This window comes from Salvelinus sp. IW2-2015, linkage group LG33 (assembly GCF_002910315.2).
Source record: "Salvelinus sp. IW2-2015 linkage group LG33, ASM291031v2, whole genome shotgun sequence".
Lineage (NCBI taxonomy): Eukaryota > Metazoa > Chordata > Actinopteri > Salmoniformes > Salmonidae > Salvelinus > Salvelinus sp. IW2-2015.
In genome coordinates this window covers 8,718,721-8,736,836 of record NC_036872.1, presented here as the reverse complement: position 1 = coordinate 8,736,836, position 18,116 = coordinate 8,718,721, and the positions used below count along the sequence as shown (strand labels likewise).

The window sequence follows — 18,116 nt, the reverse complement described above, 5'->3', positions numbered from 1 at the left end:
TTAAAATGGACAATAAATTTGCTTTTCTTTCAAAAACAAGGACATTTCTAAGTGACCCCAAACTTTTGAACGGTAGTGTGTATATATGTATACATCTCCACACGCCGTCTCATGTCCTCACCCCATTCTCTCCTTCCCTCAATCATATCCACAGCTACACTTGGTTTCGGAAACAACCTCGGAGGAACGTTCCCCAATGCAATTGACGGCCCTATCTCGCTCTCCCCTAGTCCATATTCTACCACTTTCTGCCCAATTGTCCACCCGTACGCCTTCTGCTTACCCACTCCTCGGTCCCAACATATCTTTCTGAACTCCTTTTCAACCTTTCCGAGTACGCTAATGCAAGTTTGTCCCGCTTTATCCTCAGTGCCAGTTCCCCACTATCCACCTGCAATGCCTCAACAGGTGTCGTCCTGAAAGCACCAACACACACTCTCAGGGCCCTTGACTGTATCCTATCCAGGCGCTGTAGTACCGTTTTGGCTGCCGATCCATATACAAAGCACCCATAATCCTTAAAATGACCTGATCAATGCCTGATACATACACAACAGTGTTTGTCTATACAACCCCCAATCATATCCTGCCACTGCCCTCATGAGGTTCAACACCTTCCTCCCCTATTTTCAATATACTCAACATGTCTCTTCCACGTAAGCCTCTCATCAAACCACATACCCTAAATACTTCAACTCAGACACCCGATCTATATCCTGAACGTATATTTGCAGCCTAACATCTTTAACCTTCCTCCTATACAAACACCATAAAGCAGGTCTTGGCCACAGAACGTCCTAAACCACCATGTTAGAGACCAATCTTCCACATCTCCCACAGCTTCTTCCTCATCACATATTTCACATTCCTACCTCTCTCCCATACAGCCCCATCATCAGCATACAAGGCCACACCAAGTCCGTGTCCCACCTTTTTAAATATATAATCTACCATCAGGGTGAACAACACCGGACTAACCACACTTCCCAGAGAAGTACCATTGTCCACTTCAAACCACGTTGACAATTCTGGACCACCACACGTTTCCACCCAGCAGGTATCACCCCAGTCCTCAGCACCTTATTATACAACCCTAACACTCCTTCCAACACACTGTCCGGTGCATGTTAAACATCACATAACACACCCTATTTTATCAAGGAGCAGTCCGTCCGCATCCCTCCAACGCCCTTGTCATATCATACATGGAGAACTCTGCATCCATAGCTTCTCCGTACTCCCCTTTTTTCTTTGAAACATGTCCATGCTCCTTTTAACTTTTCCCAACGTCTCATCTTTCTCTCATCATACAGGTGCTGACATCAATGAACCACTGCAAATGCACCACCTAGGACAGTTGGCTTTTCTTTACTTGACACAGCTTTGACATTTGTTTCTACCAACACTGGAATTCCATCATTTTTATCCTTCCCCATCATTTTCTTTTTTTTTACATTTTCCAGAACTCTGTGCACATTTTGGTTTTTGCCCTAACACAGCTGATCAAAGCTGTCAAAAAACAAAACACGCACCCCTTTGGTTCCCGAGGACTGAGTTTGGGAAACCCCGGACTAGAGTAATTAAATAGGTTTGAAACATTAGGAATATCATAGTTGTATGAATGACAAAAATTGAAAGAATTTTTGTATGAAAAAAAGCAACAAATTGTGTGTCGTAACGATTTCTAGCTTTTGGAGGCGCTCTTAGATGTTTATCTTGAAGCCATAATACAACATATTTCCATGAAAATAGTGATTGCGAGACAATCGTTCTACAGTTCACTTTTCAGTATTGAGGGACTAAGCAGCTTTAGTGTATGAGTCATTCTACAGAAGTGGTGCAAATTGGGGGTTGGAAGAAAAACTATTCCAACATACAGTATATATTAGTCACACACTTTGAGTGTATTGCCTATTTGAAATATTTACCTGAATTCCTTATCACCCCACTAAATGTGTCACTACCAAAACATAGTGAAAAAGTTGCAATGAAGGGAGAACCATGCACAGTAGTAATTATTTTTATTAACCTTTTATTACAGATACAGTAGCAGAAAAGTCAAAAGTTTGGACACACCTACTCATTCAAGGGTTTTTCTTTATTTTTGCTATTTTCTTCATTGTAGAATAATGGTGAAGACATCAAAACTATGAAATAACACATGGAATCATGTAGTAACCAAAATAGTGTAAAACGAAGCTAAATGTATTTTATATTTGAGATTCTTCAAAGTAGTCACCCTTTGCCTTGATGACAGCTTTGCACACTCTTGGTATTCTCTCAACCAGCTTCATGAGGTAGTCACCTGGAATGCATTTCAATTAACAGGTGTGCCTTGTTAAAATGTCAATTTCTAGAATTTCTTTCCTTCTAAATGTGTTTGAGCCAATCAGTTGTGCTGTGACAAGGTAGGGGTTGTATACAGAAGATAGCCCTATCTGGTGAAAAAACAAATAGCTATTATGGCAAGAACAGCTAAAATAAGCAAAGAGAAACAACAGTCCATCATTACTTGAAGACATGAACATCAGTCAATCTGGAAAATGTCAAGAACTTTTAAAGTTTCTTCAAGTGCAGTCACAAAAACCATCAAGCGCTATGATGAAACTGTCTCTCACGAGGAACGCCACAGGAAAGAAAGACCCAGAGTTACCTCTGCTGCAGAGATAAGTTAATTAGAGTTAACTGCAACTCAGATTGCAGCCCAAATAAATGCTTCACAGAGTTCAAGTAACAGACACATCTCAACATCAACTATTTAGAGGAGAATGGGTGAATCAGGCCATCATGGTCAAATTGCTTCAAAGAAACCACTACTAGAGGACACCAATAAGAAGAGATTTGCTTGGGCCAAGAAACACGAGCAATGGACATTAGACTGGTGGAAATCTGTCCTTTGGTCCAAATTAAAAAATGTTGGTTCCAACCGCCGTGTCTCTGTGAGTAGTTGAACGGTTGATCTCCGCATGTGTGGTTCCCACCGTGAAGAATGGAGGAGGTGGTGTGATGGTGTGGGGTTTCTTTGCTGGTGACACTGTTAGTGATTTATTTAGAATTCAAGGCACACTTAACCAGCATGGCTATCAGAGTATTCTGCAGCAATATGCCATCCCATTTGCGCTTAGTGGGACTATAATTTGACCCAAAACACACCTCCAGGCTGTGTAAGGGCTATTTGACTGAGGAGAGTGATGGAGGGCTGCATCAGATGACCTGGCCTCCACAATCACCCGACCTCAACCCAAGTGAGATGGTTTGGGATGAATTGGTTCGCAGTGTAAAGGAAAAGCAGCCAACAAGTGATCAGCATATGTGGGAACTCCTTCAAGACTGTTGGAAAAGCATTCCTCATGAAGCTGGTTGAGAGAATGCCAAGAGTGTTTATTCCAATATTTTTTATGTAACTAGGCAAGCAAGTTAAGAACAAATTCTTATTTACAATGACAGACTACCTCGGCCAAACCCAGACGATGCTGGGCCAATTGTGCACCGCCCTATGAGACACCCTGTCACGTTGGTATGAAGAGATTCTGGAGACAGGCGCAGGAACGCGTAATAGGGTTTTTTATTAAGCCCAAATTACAGCGTTCCGTGTAAAGGCAAGGGGACAAAGACCAAACAAACACGTAACAAAACACAAGGTAGAAACCCAAAACAAAAGAGCGAGGAGTACCTCGAATAAATAACACACGTGCACAATGATTATCCCACGGGACGAGACCCGTAATCATCTGCGCAATCCTCAAGGGCACAAAAGCCCAAACCACACAGCACAGGTACTCACACGCACCAACGGATGGAAACCAAAGGGCACACTTCTACAAGTACTTATCAGTGGGAATAGGGGACAGGTGTGCGTAATGAAAGTTCCGGAGGGATCCGTGACACTCCCAATCACGGCTGGATGTGATATAGCCTGGAATCGAACCGGGGACTGTAGTGACACTATTTCATAGTTTTGATGTTTTCACTATTATTCTACAATGTAGAAAATAGTAAAAATAAAGAAAAACCTTTGAATGATTAGGTGTGTCCAAACTTTTGACTGGTACTGTACCATGTAACTAGATTTTTTAAAACTGAATTTATAGAAATATAATCTCTATTGTTCTCTGTTGACTGTATGAATCTGAAACGTGTTAATTGATTGAATTACTTATGCATCCAATTAATGATGTTGTTAGATGTTTCAATTATTACTTGGGTCCAATGGGTGGGGATTGCTATGGGTTGAGAGTGATCAGCCAATCATCAGAGAGCATTGTCTTCTTCAAATTGGGTTGCTTATGGTTTGTAAACCAAAGACTAAGGTAATATCCCGGCCAAGACCAATATTTATACCAGGACATTGGTCCCAAGATCCAGACCCAGTGAGTTAAGACTTTATTTTTGTTATGTCTCAAGACCAAGACCACAAAATCAAGAGTCCATGGGCCCTTTCTTCAATTGTAAGAAACTCAAATAGAGTAAAGTTGAGTACAGTAGGATACAGTATAGTACAGTACAGTAGAGCACATTATAGACGTCTATGTTTTGGCCAAATAGATTTGGGTTGGAGCCCCCCTGCTGGCTATACATTTCAATACTCTACACTTTTTCCTGAAGTGTACACTTGTCCCCTACCCACATGGTGGTCCTCTGTAGCTCAGTTGGTAGAGCACGTCACATGCAACTTTAAAAGGGATGTATCCTCAATGGCGCTGCCCGTGCTGTCACAAACGCCATACTGGCACAGATACAAATATATCTCTATGGTGTCAATTGTCTCAGTTGTGACCATTTCAGTTTGTACAATTTTGACTTATTTTGTATTTAAAAGAATCCCCATAGTTAACATATGTCTGGCTATCTTTCATTTGGACGGATGTACATCCCAGCAAACATATATTTTAGTCACAAAAGTGTACTTCTTATACTTCTTGATACATTAGTGACACTGTAAAAATACATGAAGATTTACCAACTTGCTCACAGATTTTCTCCTAAAGGTTTGCAGACAGACTACTCACCATGTTTGGTGCAATCTCATCACCTGGTGATATTTGTAGGGGTGTGACTTAAGGCACATTTATTCTAAAGTCGTTTAACATGTGTGTTTCAGTAGTGACATCAAAAAGTGGGACAGCCTTTTTTGAGAAAGCTGTTTAAAAAGAAACGAAACGACTTATTAGATCAGTATATTTCAATGTAATAATACAACTCAAATCATGAATTGAAGTTTAGGAGTCAGGGTTTGGGACAGCCACCTCTCAATATAAACAATTACTTTTTACTATAATATGTACTATATTACTTTGTACAATATGTTTGTTATTGCCTTGGATTGAATTAGAACACATCATGATGTAAATAAATGTCCCAAGTTTGGAGACTTAACCGTTTTTTAAATTGTTTTTGCGGGAATGGGACTGTAATTTGCTCAACTTTTGTAGAATCACCTGTATACAGGCAAGTGTGTATTCAGCCCTGTGCGTGTTATTTTTCGCATTGTTAATTATTATGAATAATAGCTACTTTTAATTATGTGAGCATAGAGGGGGATAGAATGACATACAAAATCAATGTAACATTTCATCTACAGTATTTAATAGGACTCTCAGAGTGCATGAGGGGTACCTGGGTGCTGCTGCTGGAGTCACTCTGCAGGCGAGCCAGGCTCTGTCTGTCTGAGCTGCAGCTCCGGGAGGACTGGCATGGTTAGTACCAGAGAACCAGCAGGGGAGAAAGCAGGTCAATACAACCTGGCACAACACAACATTCTAACGTGGACAAGTCATTCTGTAGGCCTGTATGTAATGATACGTAACTGTAATAAAGGCAGTGTACTATTGGTGCCCCAAGTTAACACTTCACTATATGCTTTGTACTTTCATATTATTGAGGCGTTGGAGATATAACATCTTGGTCAAAACAACATATTGGACTACCGGGTATCCTGTGTGCCACAAGACTATGTGTGCGTGTGGACAGGAGTGAGCGTGCGCGTGTGTCACCTCATTGCTGATGCTGGAGTCATGGTGCATCCGCCTCTGGACAGGGTTTGGATTATCCACGCTGGCCGAGACAGACAAGCACTTGGCCAGCGCCGCTGCATGCTGCTCCTTCTCCCGCTGCCGCACGATGGCCTCGCAGCCCAGCCACTCGCTCATGGTCTGCTCGTAGTACGCCCGCACCTGCTCATCCACCTGCAGTGTCACAGGGCAAGGGTCAGGGGTTGGAGGTCAAGGGGTTTTGGTGGTGACATTTAAATGGCAAGGGTGACACCAACCTCTTTCCTGTCAGACTCAGACATGCCAAACTGGTAGTGGCCCAGGAGGAAGGGCCACACCTCCTTACGCAGCGAAGGATCAACACCGCCGAAGTACACCAGGCGCAGCAGCTCCTGCTCGTTATAGGCCTGGAGAGCAGAGAGGGACAGGCCTCAGTCAATGAGATATAGAAAGGCCTCTGTACAGACTTGGGTTCAAATACCAGTAGTAGTTACTAGTTTTGTGAGTTTGATTGAGCCTGTCTGGAGTGCGGGTTTCACTTTTAGGACTATTCCATTGGTTCCATTGTGCCAGGTGAGCCCAGGTCGGAATATACTGTACAGTACACACAGTGACGTACCCATACACGAATAGACTAAAGTTTACATATACAGTACACTGACATAAAACAATTCACAAGAACACATTGTGTACAAAACCAAAAAAGGAGGCCAGTGGCTTATCTAGAGTAGATCAGTTATTCTGCAGAATGGTTGTGTACCACTGGATGTCAGTGGGGGTCCTAATTCACTGTTAAATAATGTATAATAAAAAAATATTTAACCTTTATTCAACTAGGCAAATCAGTTAAGAACAAATTCTTATTTACAATGACAGCCTACACTGGCCAAACCCGGACGACGCTGGGCCAATTGTGTGCCGCCCTATGGGACTCCCAATCACAGCCGGTTGTGATACAGCCTGGAATCGAACCAGGGTGTCTGTAGTGACGCCTCAAGCACTGAGATGCAGTGCCTTAGACCGCTGTGCGGGAGCCCATAATCTAGCCATTTTAGCTAAATGCCCAGATTGAATAGTAGGACTGTACAAACACAGATTGGATGAACTAGATAGATTATTCCTCACCTGAATCCCACCCATTGGTTGATTAGTCAACTGAATCCCACCCATTAGTTGATTAGTCAACTGAATCCCTCCCATTGGTTGAGTAGTCAACTGAATCCCACCCATGCAAATGTCTGCTGTTGAGCTTAATGGCAGGGCATTAGTCACCCGTGCATACGTTTGGTTGTGTGAGTAAGAATGTGTGAGTGATTTGATGATTAATGGGTGAATATAGATGAGTGTGTGTGTGTATGTGCATGTGTACGTGCGTGCGTCTGTGCATGCGCATCTCGTCGCCAGGGGGTTTGGGCTGGTTGGTACTGTACAGTGTGTATCTCTGATGATGTTAGCAACGCTGCTAATAATGTGATGGTGATACTTACAGTGCAGTCCTGAAGGAACCTCTGCCACACCTCAGCGGTGAGGCCCGTGAAGGCATCGCAGGGCACATCGGGCGCCACGATGGTGTGGTTGACCAGGGCCGAGAGGTGTGTACGTACAGTGGACAGTTGACGACAATAAGCTAGCCCTGAAATATAAAAACATAACCGATTTCAAATGATCCTCCTTTCTGAGATTTTATGTGATAAAGTATTTAATAAGGCGATCCCACATCCGACACCTAATTAATAGTTGGACGCTAGGCTAATTGATGAACTGTTTGAAATTCAAATCCATTGCAACGCGTTGCAAATCATCTAGGGGTAAAAAATATAGAAGAGTTGTGTTCACAATCACGTACAGCCGTAGAACGCCCGGGAGATTATCTGATACTTCATTTGGTCACACAGCAGCTTCAAAGGGGCTCTGCAGAGGGAAACAGCATATACATCAAAGTGTCCTCCATAATGCCTTCACCTCTTCGATCTTCAGCCTTTACCGATCCTACTGACCTGAGAAGGATACGAGCTCCACAGACCCGGGTTCAAATACTAGTTTAGGTCAGTGGGATCGGTAAAGGCCAGGGATGATGTCTGGGTAACCACCAGTGTGTGTCCGTCTCTAACCTTTCATGGTTGCAACCGTTGGGGGGTCCTCCATCTGAGAAGCTGCCCTGGGTACAGGATGAGTAGGAGGACTTCCATATGTTGGCCCCCTGGTCCATCAGCTCTGGAGCCACTGCATCACAGAACAACACACACAAGCATCATGGTTAGCACACAGTGTGAGGTTTGAAACATATCAGACCCACGTCAAATACATAAATCAAATACTTGAAAGTATTTGAGGTGTACCTGATTTAGCTTGGAGTTGCCATTGTACTGGGCAAACTATATCAATCAAAGCTCAAGTATTTGTGAGTATCTGACTTATATGTACAGGAAACTGCCAAAATAAAGGAAAGATATATTGAAAGCAGGTGCTTCCCCACATGTGTGGTTCCTGAGTTATTTAAGCAATTAAAACATCCCATCATGCTTAGGGTCATATAAAAAAATGCCCAGTTGCCCATTATTTTGGCTACCATGGCTAGAAGAGATCTCAGTAGCTATGTTTCCATCCAATTGGCAATAGTTTCATGCGAATATTCAAAAAATCAGCATAAACGAAAATATGCATGTTTTCCCACCAGTGTTGTGTTTCCACCAAACTGACTTGTTGCGGACAAAAATCAGTTTGCGATGACATGAGCCAAAAAAGGTACATTTTGTGTGCGCTAAATTTTCATGTACCGAATAAAAATCAAAAGTTCAATGTATTTCCACTGCATTTTCAACTCTAGCGATAGTTTTGTCACAAACGTGCTTACTCGGGTTTTGACACGTACGCTCTAGCCAACAGCTCACAGATACAGTGTGGGTTGGCTGTGTGACTTGGCTAGTCTACAGGATGAGATTATTCATATTTTTAGTGGTCAAAACGGCAGACAAGCATCAATCATCATGTCACCAGAATACGACTCTCGATATTTACTAGAAAGTAGCATCAAACTCATCACCGTGCTCTTTCACCAACCTGTGAAGTCCATCATAATTTATTTAATCTGTAGCCTAATAAACTGCATGGTTTATTGAGTCGTAGTGGGACGACCACACATGATATCATCGCCTTTCCATCGCCGTTTCTCACATAATACAGTTGAAGACGGAAGTTTACCTACACTTAGATTGTCTTGTTAACAAACTATAGTTTTTGGCAAGTCGGTTAGGACATCTACTTTGTGCATGACACAAGTAATTTTTCCAACAATTGTTTACAGACAATTATTCTCACTGTTAGAATCACTGTATCACAATTCCAGTGGGTCAGAGTTTACATACACTAAGTTGACTGTGCTTTAAACACCTTGGAAAATTCAGAAAATGATGTTTATGGCTTAGAAGCTTCTGATAGGCAATTTACATTTTTGAGTCAATTGGAGGTGTGCTGGGATGTATTTCAAGCTACTTCAAAACTCAGTGCATCTTTGCTTGACATCATGGGAAAATCAAAAGAAATCAGCCAAGAACAGAAAAAAATCGGTAGACCTCACAAATTGGTTCTGCCTAGGGAGCAATTTCAAACGCCTGAAGGTCACGTTCTGGTCTGTACAAACAACAGTACGCAAGTATAATACACCATGGAACCGACGCAGCCGTCATACCATCAGGAAAAGAGACGCATTCTGTCTCCTAGAGATGAACGTATTTTGGGCGAAAAGTGAAAATCAATCCCAGAACACAGCAAATGATCCTGTGAAGTGCCTGTGAGAGAACAGGTACAAAGTTCTATATCTACGTAAAGAGTCTATAATGTCGCATAACCTGAAAGGCGCTTCACGGAAGAATCCTGCTCCCAAACCGATAAAAAAGAGCAGACTACGGTTTGCAACTGCAACATTGCGGACAAAGATCGTCACTTTTTGGGAAAAGTCTTCGTGGTCTGTGAAACAAAATAGAAGCAGTTTGGCCATAATGACCATCGTTATGTTTGGAGGAAAAAGGGGGGGGCTTGCAAGCCGCAGAACACATCCCAACCATGAGCACGGGGGTGGGCAGCATCATGTTGTGGGGGTGCTTTGCTGCAGGAGAGCTGGTGCACGTCAAAAAATATGGCATCATGAGAGGACAATTATGTGGTATATTGAAGCAACACTCAAGACATCAGTCAGGAGTTAAAGCTTGGTCCAAATGGGTCTTCAAATGGACAATGACCCAAGCATCATCAATAATTATGGCAAACCTGGCTTAAGGACGAAACAAGTCAAGGTATGGAGTGGCCATCACAAAGCCCTGACTCAATCCTATAGAACATTGTGGGCAGAACTGAAAAAGTGTGGTGCGAGCAAAGAGGCCTACAAACTACTGCCAGTTACACCAGCTTCTGTCAGGAGGAATGGGCCAAAATTCACCCAAATTATTGTGGGAAGCTTGTGGAAGGCTACCCGAAACGTTTGACAGAAGTTTAAATTGTTTAAGGCAATGCTACCAAATACTAATTGAGTGTATGTTAACTTCTGACCCACTGGGAATGTGATGAAAGAAATAAAAGCTGAAATAAATCATTCTCTCTACTATTATTCTGACATTTCACATTCTTAAAATAAAGTGGTGATACTAACTGACCTAAGATAGGGAATTTTTACTAGGATTAAATGTCAGGAATTGTGAAAAACTGAGTTTAAATGTATTTGGCTAAGGTGTATGTAAACCTCCGACTTCAACTGTACATTTTACAGACACAAAAAGATCCCACCATGTCAAACAAAACAAATCTATTGCATTTATACATTTGCACCGATACTTCCTGTTTCCAACATAGCTGTTGGGATTTTGTTTTTAAAAAGGTATATCTTTACTTGCATAAAAACTGTGGATGGAAACGTGGTTAGTGACTTTCAAAGAGGGGTCTCAAAGGAGCATAGGAGGCTTAAAGGGTGTGTGTGTGTGTGTCTCAGTCACCAGATCGCAACCCTATTGAACACTTCTGGGAGATTCTGAAGCGGCGACTGAGACACCGTTTCCATCAACAAAACACCAAATCATGGAATTTCTCATGGAAGAATAGGGTCGCATCCCTCCAATAGAGGTCCAAACACTTGTAGAATCCATGCCAAGCGCATTGATGCTGTTGTGGCGGCACATGGTGGCCCAATGCCCTAATAAGACACTTTATTTTGGCGTTTCCTTTATTTTGGCACTTACCTGTATTTGACCCGTGTCAAACTCTGACCTATAATATAACTGCACAGCCTCAAACTCTCAGACACAGTCACATTGCACCATCATGATTTGGACACCTCTGGAGATGATTCTCAAGACACGATCACAGCTGAATTAGACAGATTGGGTATGATACTGGGCATGATCCCTCACTAGATTAGAGGACAGGTCAATAGCTGCCATTGAGGTTAGGTGCTATTGGAGAACAAATCAAGCACATCAACAAGGACATTCGGGGAATCAAAACATGTCAATCTGTGGAGGGTGTACAACTGTCTGTTGGCATGGTAATGGCAACACATTCTTATTGGTCTTTCTTTATTCTGTTAGCCCGCACATACTAATGTGTGTGCATCTGAACATAGGATTCAGCCTTTAACATGTCAATTTCAACATTTGCTCTTTTGCTACTACTCTAAACCACTATGCACCTCGACATAACGTTTTGATTTTTCGATTGGAAGACCCGTGGTCAGCCACCTGTTGTCCAAGAGGGACTGAGGTTAAGGAAAGGGGACAGAGTGCATGATTAGGGGACTCATTTGTAAGGTTTGCAGGGAGGAGACAGAGTGCGAGGCGGTGATTGAAGCAAAGGAAGTGGACAGACAGACAAATGGAGGAGCTGAGGTGTGGCAACATTACAGCTGTTCCCTGTGGTGGTTGAGGAGTGGTCTCTGGGATAGCTGCAGGAGCGCTTAGGGACCACCAAGATCCCTTTGGTCGGGGGCTGTCCTCTCAGATGGAGGGAGAAGGAGCGGGACAGGAGAGGAGCCCCCGGGGAAACACGGGGAGGGTGTGTTATAGTCACTGGAACGGACAATGAGGACAGTTGGATAAAAAATAAACAAAAAACATCACTCCGGGGCCACCTGAAGTTAACACATGGATAATAGGTGTCATGGAGCAAATGAAAACCAGGATATTACCAGTGCTCTGGAGGAGGGGTCAAAGTCACTTACCAAACTCTGATTGGCTGTTGGGGAACAGGATGCGGAAGACATAGTCTGTGGCCTCATCCTCCTCCTTATCGGACACTGAGTCCGAGGAGCCCTGTGAACACTTGTTTCTCAGTTTAGGGAACACCTTCCCCTGTAATCAGAAATTAGGTGAATAGTAGAGTAAATGCCAACAAAAACATTGTTAGAAGGTGGTAAACTGTAGCTAAACTGTTATTCAGGATCTAAAATGATTAACAACATTCTTTGCTTGTTTAGACAAAACAACTATTAACATTTTTTAAATGATGATTCTGACGGCACAGTGTCTTTAAAATAGCCTAGATTTTTAAAACATCCACACTTTCACCAAACAGGAAGACTGCTTATATAAGCCATATTTAATAAGTTCTGTCTTAAAGCAGCCATGTGTGGTTAGTTGTTATCATTTATTTTGCTCAGTAGACATGATGTAGTCTTTACAGTCTAACACATACAGTGCCTAGTGAAAGTCTACAAACCCCTTTCCCAATTGTCAAAAAAGGGATTCAATTAGATTTTTTTGCCCTACAGATTTACACAACCTGCTCCACATTTTCAAAGTAAAAGAGAAAGCATAGAACACTTTCTAAATTAATAAAAAATTCACACCAAGAGTTAATACTTGGTGGAAGCAGCTTTGCATTGAATTTTTTTTCACAGCTGCAATTCAATTTGAATAATATTCTACTCTGTACAACTCTTAGGGCAACATACTCTATATATACACAAAAGTATGTGGACACACCAAATGAGTGAAGAGGCAATTTCAGCCACACCCGTTAGCACACTGCCATGGAATCTACATAAACAAACATTGGCAGTAGAATGCCCTTACTGAAGAGCTCAATGACTTAAAAAAAAATTTTTTTTTAAAGAGCTCAATGACTTTCAACGTGGCAATGTCATAGGATGCCATCTTTCCAGTCAGTTCCTGAAATTTCTGCCCTGATTGAGCTGCCCCGGTCAACTGTAAGTGCTGTTATTGTGAAGTGGAAACATCTAGGAGTAATAACGGCTCAGCCGCAAAGTGGTAGGCCACACAAGCTCACAGAAGGGCAGCGGTACAAATGTTCAGGAATTTAATGAAATGGGTTTCCATGGCCGATCAGCAGCAAACAAACCTAAGATCACCATGCGCAATGCCAAGTGACGGCTGGAGTGGTGTAAAGCTTGCCGCCATTGGACTCTGGAGCAGTGGAAACGCGTTCTCTGGAGTGATGAATCACACTTCATCATCTGGCAATCGATTCGGCGGATGCCAGCAGAACCTGCTCCAATGCATAGTGCCAACTGTAAAGTTTGGCGGAGGAGGAATAATGGTCTGGGGCTGTTTTTCATGGTTTGGGCTAGGCCCAGGGAAACCTTAATACAATGACATTCTATACGATTTTGTGCTTCCAACTTTGTGGAAACAGTTTGGGGAAGGTCCTTTCCTGTTCCAGCATGACAATGCCCCCGTGCACAAAGCGAGGTCCGTACAGAAATCATTTGTCAAGATCGGTGTGGAAGAGCTTGACTGGCCTGCACAGAGCCCGAACCTCAGCCCAATCAAACACCTTTGAGATGAATTGGAACGCCGACTGCGAGCCAGGCCTAATCACCCAACATCAGTGCCCGGCCTCACTAATGCTTGTGGCTGAATGGGAGCAAGTCCCTGCAGCAATGTCCCAACTTCTAGTGGAAAGACGTCCCAGAAGAGTGGAGGCTGTTATAGCAGCAAAAAGGGGACCAACTCCATATTAATGCTCATGATTTTGGAATGAGACGTTCAACAAGCAGGTGTCCACATACCTTTGGTCATGTAGTGTACAGTGCATTTGGAAAGTATTCAGACCCCTTTTTCCACATTTTGTTACGTTACAGACTTATTCTAAAATGAATGAAAAAAAATTTTTACTCCTCTATCTACACACAATACTTTTAGAAATGTTTCCAAATTTATTAAAAATAAAACTATTCAGACCTTTTCCTATGAGACTCAAAATTGAGCTCAGGTGCATCCTGTTTCCATTGATCATCCTTGAGATGTTTCTACAACTTGATTCCATTGATTGGACATGATTTCGAAAGACACACACGTCTGTATAAGGTCCCACAGCTGACAGTGCATGTCAGAGCAAAAACCAAGCCATGAGGTCGAAGGAATTGTCAGTAGAGCTCAGAGACAGGATTGTGTCGAGGACACAGATCTGGGGAAGTGTACCAAAAAAAATTCTGCAGCATTCTTAAATGGAAACATTTGGAACCACCAAGACTCTTCCTTAAGCTGGCCGCCCGGCCAAACTGAGCAATCGGGGGAGAAGGGCCTTGGTCAGGGAGGTGACCAAGAAGCCAATGGTCACTCTGACAGAGCTCCAGAGAGTTCCTCTGTGGAGATGGGAGAACCTTCCAGAGGGGCAACCATCTCTGCAGCACTCCACCAATCAGGCCTTTATGGTAGTGGCCAGATGGAAGCTCTCCTCAGTAAAAGGCACATGGCAGTCTGCTTGGAGTTTGCCAAAAGGCATTTAAAGGACTCAGACTATTAGAAACAAGATTCTCTGGTCTGATGAAACCAAGATTGAACTCTTTGGCCTGAATGCCAAGTGTCACGTCTGGAGGAAACCTGGCACCATCCCCACGGTGAAGCATGGTGGTGGCAGCATCATGCTGTGGCAATGTTTTTCAGCAGCAGACAAGTCAGGATCGAGGGAAAGTTGAACGCATCAAAGTACAGAGAGATCCTTGATAAAAACCTGCTATAGAGTGCTCAGGACCTCAGACTGGGGCGAAGGTTCACCTTCCAAACGGACAATGATCCTAAGCACACAGCCAAGAAAAAGCAGTAGTGGCTTCAGGACAAGTCTCTGAATGGCCTTGAGTGGCCCAGCCAGAGCCCAGACTTGAACCCGATCGAACATCTCTGGAGAGACCTGAAAATAGCTGTGCAGTGACGCTCCCCATCCAACCTGACAGAGTTGGAGAGGATCTGCAGAGAAGAATGGTAGAAACTACCCAAATACAGATGTGCCAAACTTGTAGCGTCATACCCAAGAAGACTCAAGGCTGTAATCACTGTCAAAGATGTTTCAACAAAGTACTGAGTAAAGGGTCTGAATACTGCTTTGTCATTATGGGGTATTGTGTGTAGATTGATTAGGGGGAAAACATTTTTTTTAATCAATTTTAGAATAAGGCTGTAACGTAACAACATGTGGAAGTCAAGGGTTCTGAATACTTTCCAGATGCACTGTTTTTGTAAAAAATTGCTCAATATCTGTAAATTCGGTCACGAATCATTAATGGGCAGCAATATTCAAAACTTGTCTTGGATTTTTAAGAAGTTTAAATGTCAGGACTGAGACTGGACCCCTCAGGAACACTCAACACCTCTTGGAAAGCCATTCTGGTGTCTTTGGCATAATTTGGGGGGGAATTGTCCTGCTGAAAAATTTAATTATATCCCAGGGTTATGTATTCAGGAGACTGGGGCAGGTTTTCATCTAGCTTTAATCCTGGGCTTTGCTCCTTTCACATTATTTTGATCCTGACAAACTCCCCAGCCCCTGCCGGTGACAAGCATACCCAAAACATGATGCTGCCCCCACAATACTTGAAAATATAAAAGGGATCAACAACATTGCATTCACTTCACATTACTGGATTTTTTTACAAAGTGAAAAGAAGGAAGCCTGTGTTAAAAATATATATTTCAAGTCATCCATTATGTTGCAAAAAGTAATACTGGAAGACATGGCAAATAAATGTACCTTTTGGCTTAAAATAAAAACTGCAGGTTTGGGACAAATCCAATAAAACACATCACAGTGTATATTTTTAAGTATTGTGGTGGCAGCATCTTGTTATAGGTATGCTTCTCACCGGTAGGGACATCAGGAGTTTGTCAGGATCAAAATAAATATGAAAGGAGCAAAGCCCATGTAAAAAGCTAGAGGAAAAGCTTTTTCTGTACTTCTATAATTTTCTATACTTTTTCTTTCACTTTGAACATGTGGATCAGGTTGTGTAGATCTGTAGGAAAAATATCAATTTTATCCCTTTTTAGATTTCATTTTAAGGCAGCAAAAATGTGACATCTATGCAAGGGGTGTATAATCCCTGGATTGCTGATGCTATGCATTGGCCATTAAGAGGCTTTGAAGCCACCGGTCAGCCATATTGGCACTCCCCAGTAGGAGCAGTCCTCCATAGGAATGAATGGAATTCTACAGTATTTCAATTCAATGTTTAACTGACAAAATTACATGTATTTATGTATTTTTTGTTTTAGTGAGGACAGTAACATAAAGGATTTTTGAAAAATATATTTACATTTGTATGTTTAGTTCACATAATATAATTTAAAATAATGCATTAAGGTGTCTGTAGTAGATTCAATGTTGTTGACTCTACTACCCCCCCCCCCCCCCTCCCAAAAATCAAACAATTAAATAAAATAATATTTGGTTCTGCCAGGGACCCCCCATTCACATGGTTGTATTGAACTGTTGGATGACTAAACAGAGCATCCCCCCCATGTGTCACCCCTCAGATAGTCCCTTGTGAAAAGACATCTAGGGCTGACCTTTCCTCTCTGGGACCAGAGAGGAGGATCCAGCTGGCCATGGGGCAAGAGGCCATTCTCCAGGCAGGAGAGGAACTGGAGCAGATGCCCCCCTCTAGGGAAGCGCAGTGGGGGTCTCTGGATGCCGTCCTGGCTCACCAGCACCACCGTGCCCCCGCTGTCCACTGCAGAGACAATATTATACCTTTTATGGACCTTTTAAACCTATTATTACAGTTTTTATGGGAAAATCATTATGAAAAAACTGCAAATGGATTATCCATTGTAAGGATATGAACAACTTTATAAATGAACCTGAACTAGCTGTTGTTGATATCAGTAGCTAGCAGACTAGCTCCATAAAAGAAACGCCAATTACATTCCAGACATTACAATGAGCCTGTCCTCTGAATGCTAACCTCCACTAGCCTCTGCTGGTGAACCTACCCTGCTGATGACAGTGCAAATAAACAATTTCCTCCAGACGGATGGTCATAGCGTAATCCCAGTACACACTGAAAGAGACGGAATCAAAGCCGGGGTTATTGAGACATCACTCACCTTGCCACAATGAGCTGAACAACAAAGTTGGCCAAAGGGATATGTGTATTGTATTACTCTTGGTGTGTGAAGAACTATGAATATGATCGGTGTTACTGAATGTAGAAACGATTTAAGTTGGGGTTCAGTATTTTGCATAAGTAAGTGGAGTGAGGGGCATTTAATTGTACATTGAGAATGGGGAGCTAAGAACCAGATGTGTGTTTTACATGTTCTTTAACGCTTTGACACGTACGAACACACAGGTGTGATCATTCTACAGTGGTCCCTGCAGCGTACGCTAAAACCGGTGTGATTAGAACACTTATTTAGAATGTCTAGTTACGATTGACACAACAGTCAGCGTTTGAGCTGGCCACACTGTTTTTTCACAGAAACATTTTGCACAAACACAGTCTTTACAACGTTATGTCCTCAATGTGAGCAGTTTATTTTTGGATGCAATGTTCAGACATTCATAGCAGTAGCAACAGTATCACACAATTCTCATCCAAACTGGAAAATGTAGGCTACATTATATGAATTAGCTAATAGCAATAACTATTTACAATTCATCACATCACGGGTGACCTCACCAGTGATCGAAATAATTGATTAAAAATCGAAAGTTATCCGATGATGCGTAGTTTGTGCACACCGCCATGTTCGTTTTTTTTGCGTTAACCAAAGAAAAATAGGTTACAAGATGAGTTGGGTTTCTTTACAGTATGCATGTTGAAGGGGGTGTGTCGTCTACCATCATTCACTTCCGTCATTCACTTTACTCGAAAGACGAGTGAACCATCCTTTCACTTCGTTT

The 18,116-nt window shown here is 42.4% G+C and overlaps 1 protein-coding gene across 1 annotated transcript in view; it reads right to left on the bottom strand.

Moving 5' to 3' along the window:
• Positions 1-18,116, bottom strand: part of LOC111957403 (small G protein signaling modulator 1) — an 84,849-nt gene that overhangs the window by 16,049 nt on the left and 50,684 nt on the right. The window contains exons 10-18 of the mRNA XM_023978203.2: positions 17,204-17,271; positions 16,778-16,941; positions 12,196-12,325; positions 8,102-8,213; positions 7,837-7,901; positions 7,478-7,623; positions 6,269-6,397; positions 5,994-6,185; positions 5,617-5,688 (exon numbers count right to left, since the gene is read on the bottom strand). Coding sequence (XP_023833971.1) covers positions 5,617-5,688; positions 5,994-6,185; positions 6,269-6,397; positions 7,478-7,623; positions 7,837-7,901; positions 8,102-8,213; positions 12,196-12,325; positions 16,778-16,941; positions 17,204-17,271 — 1,078 coding nt within the window. The remainder of the gene's footprint in view (positions 1-5,616; positions 5,689-5,993; positions 6,186-6,268; positions 6,398-7,477; positions 7,624-7,836; positions 7,902-8,101; positions 8,214-12,195; positions 12,326-16,777; positions 16,942-17,203; positions 17,272-18,116) is intronic.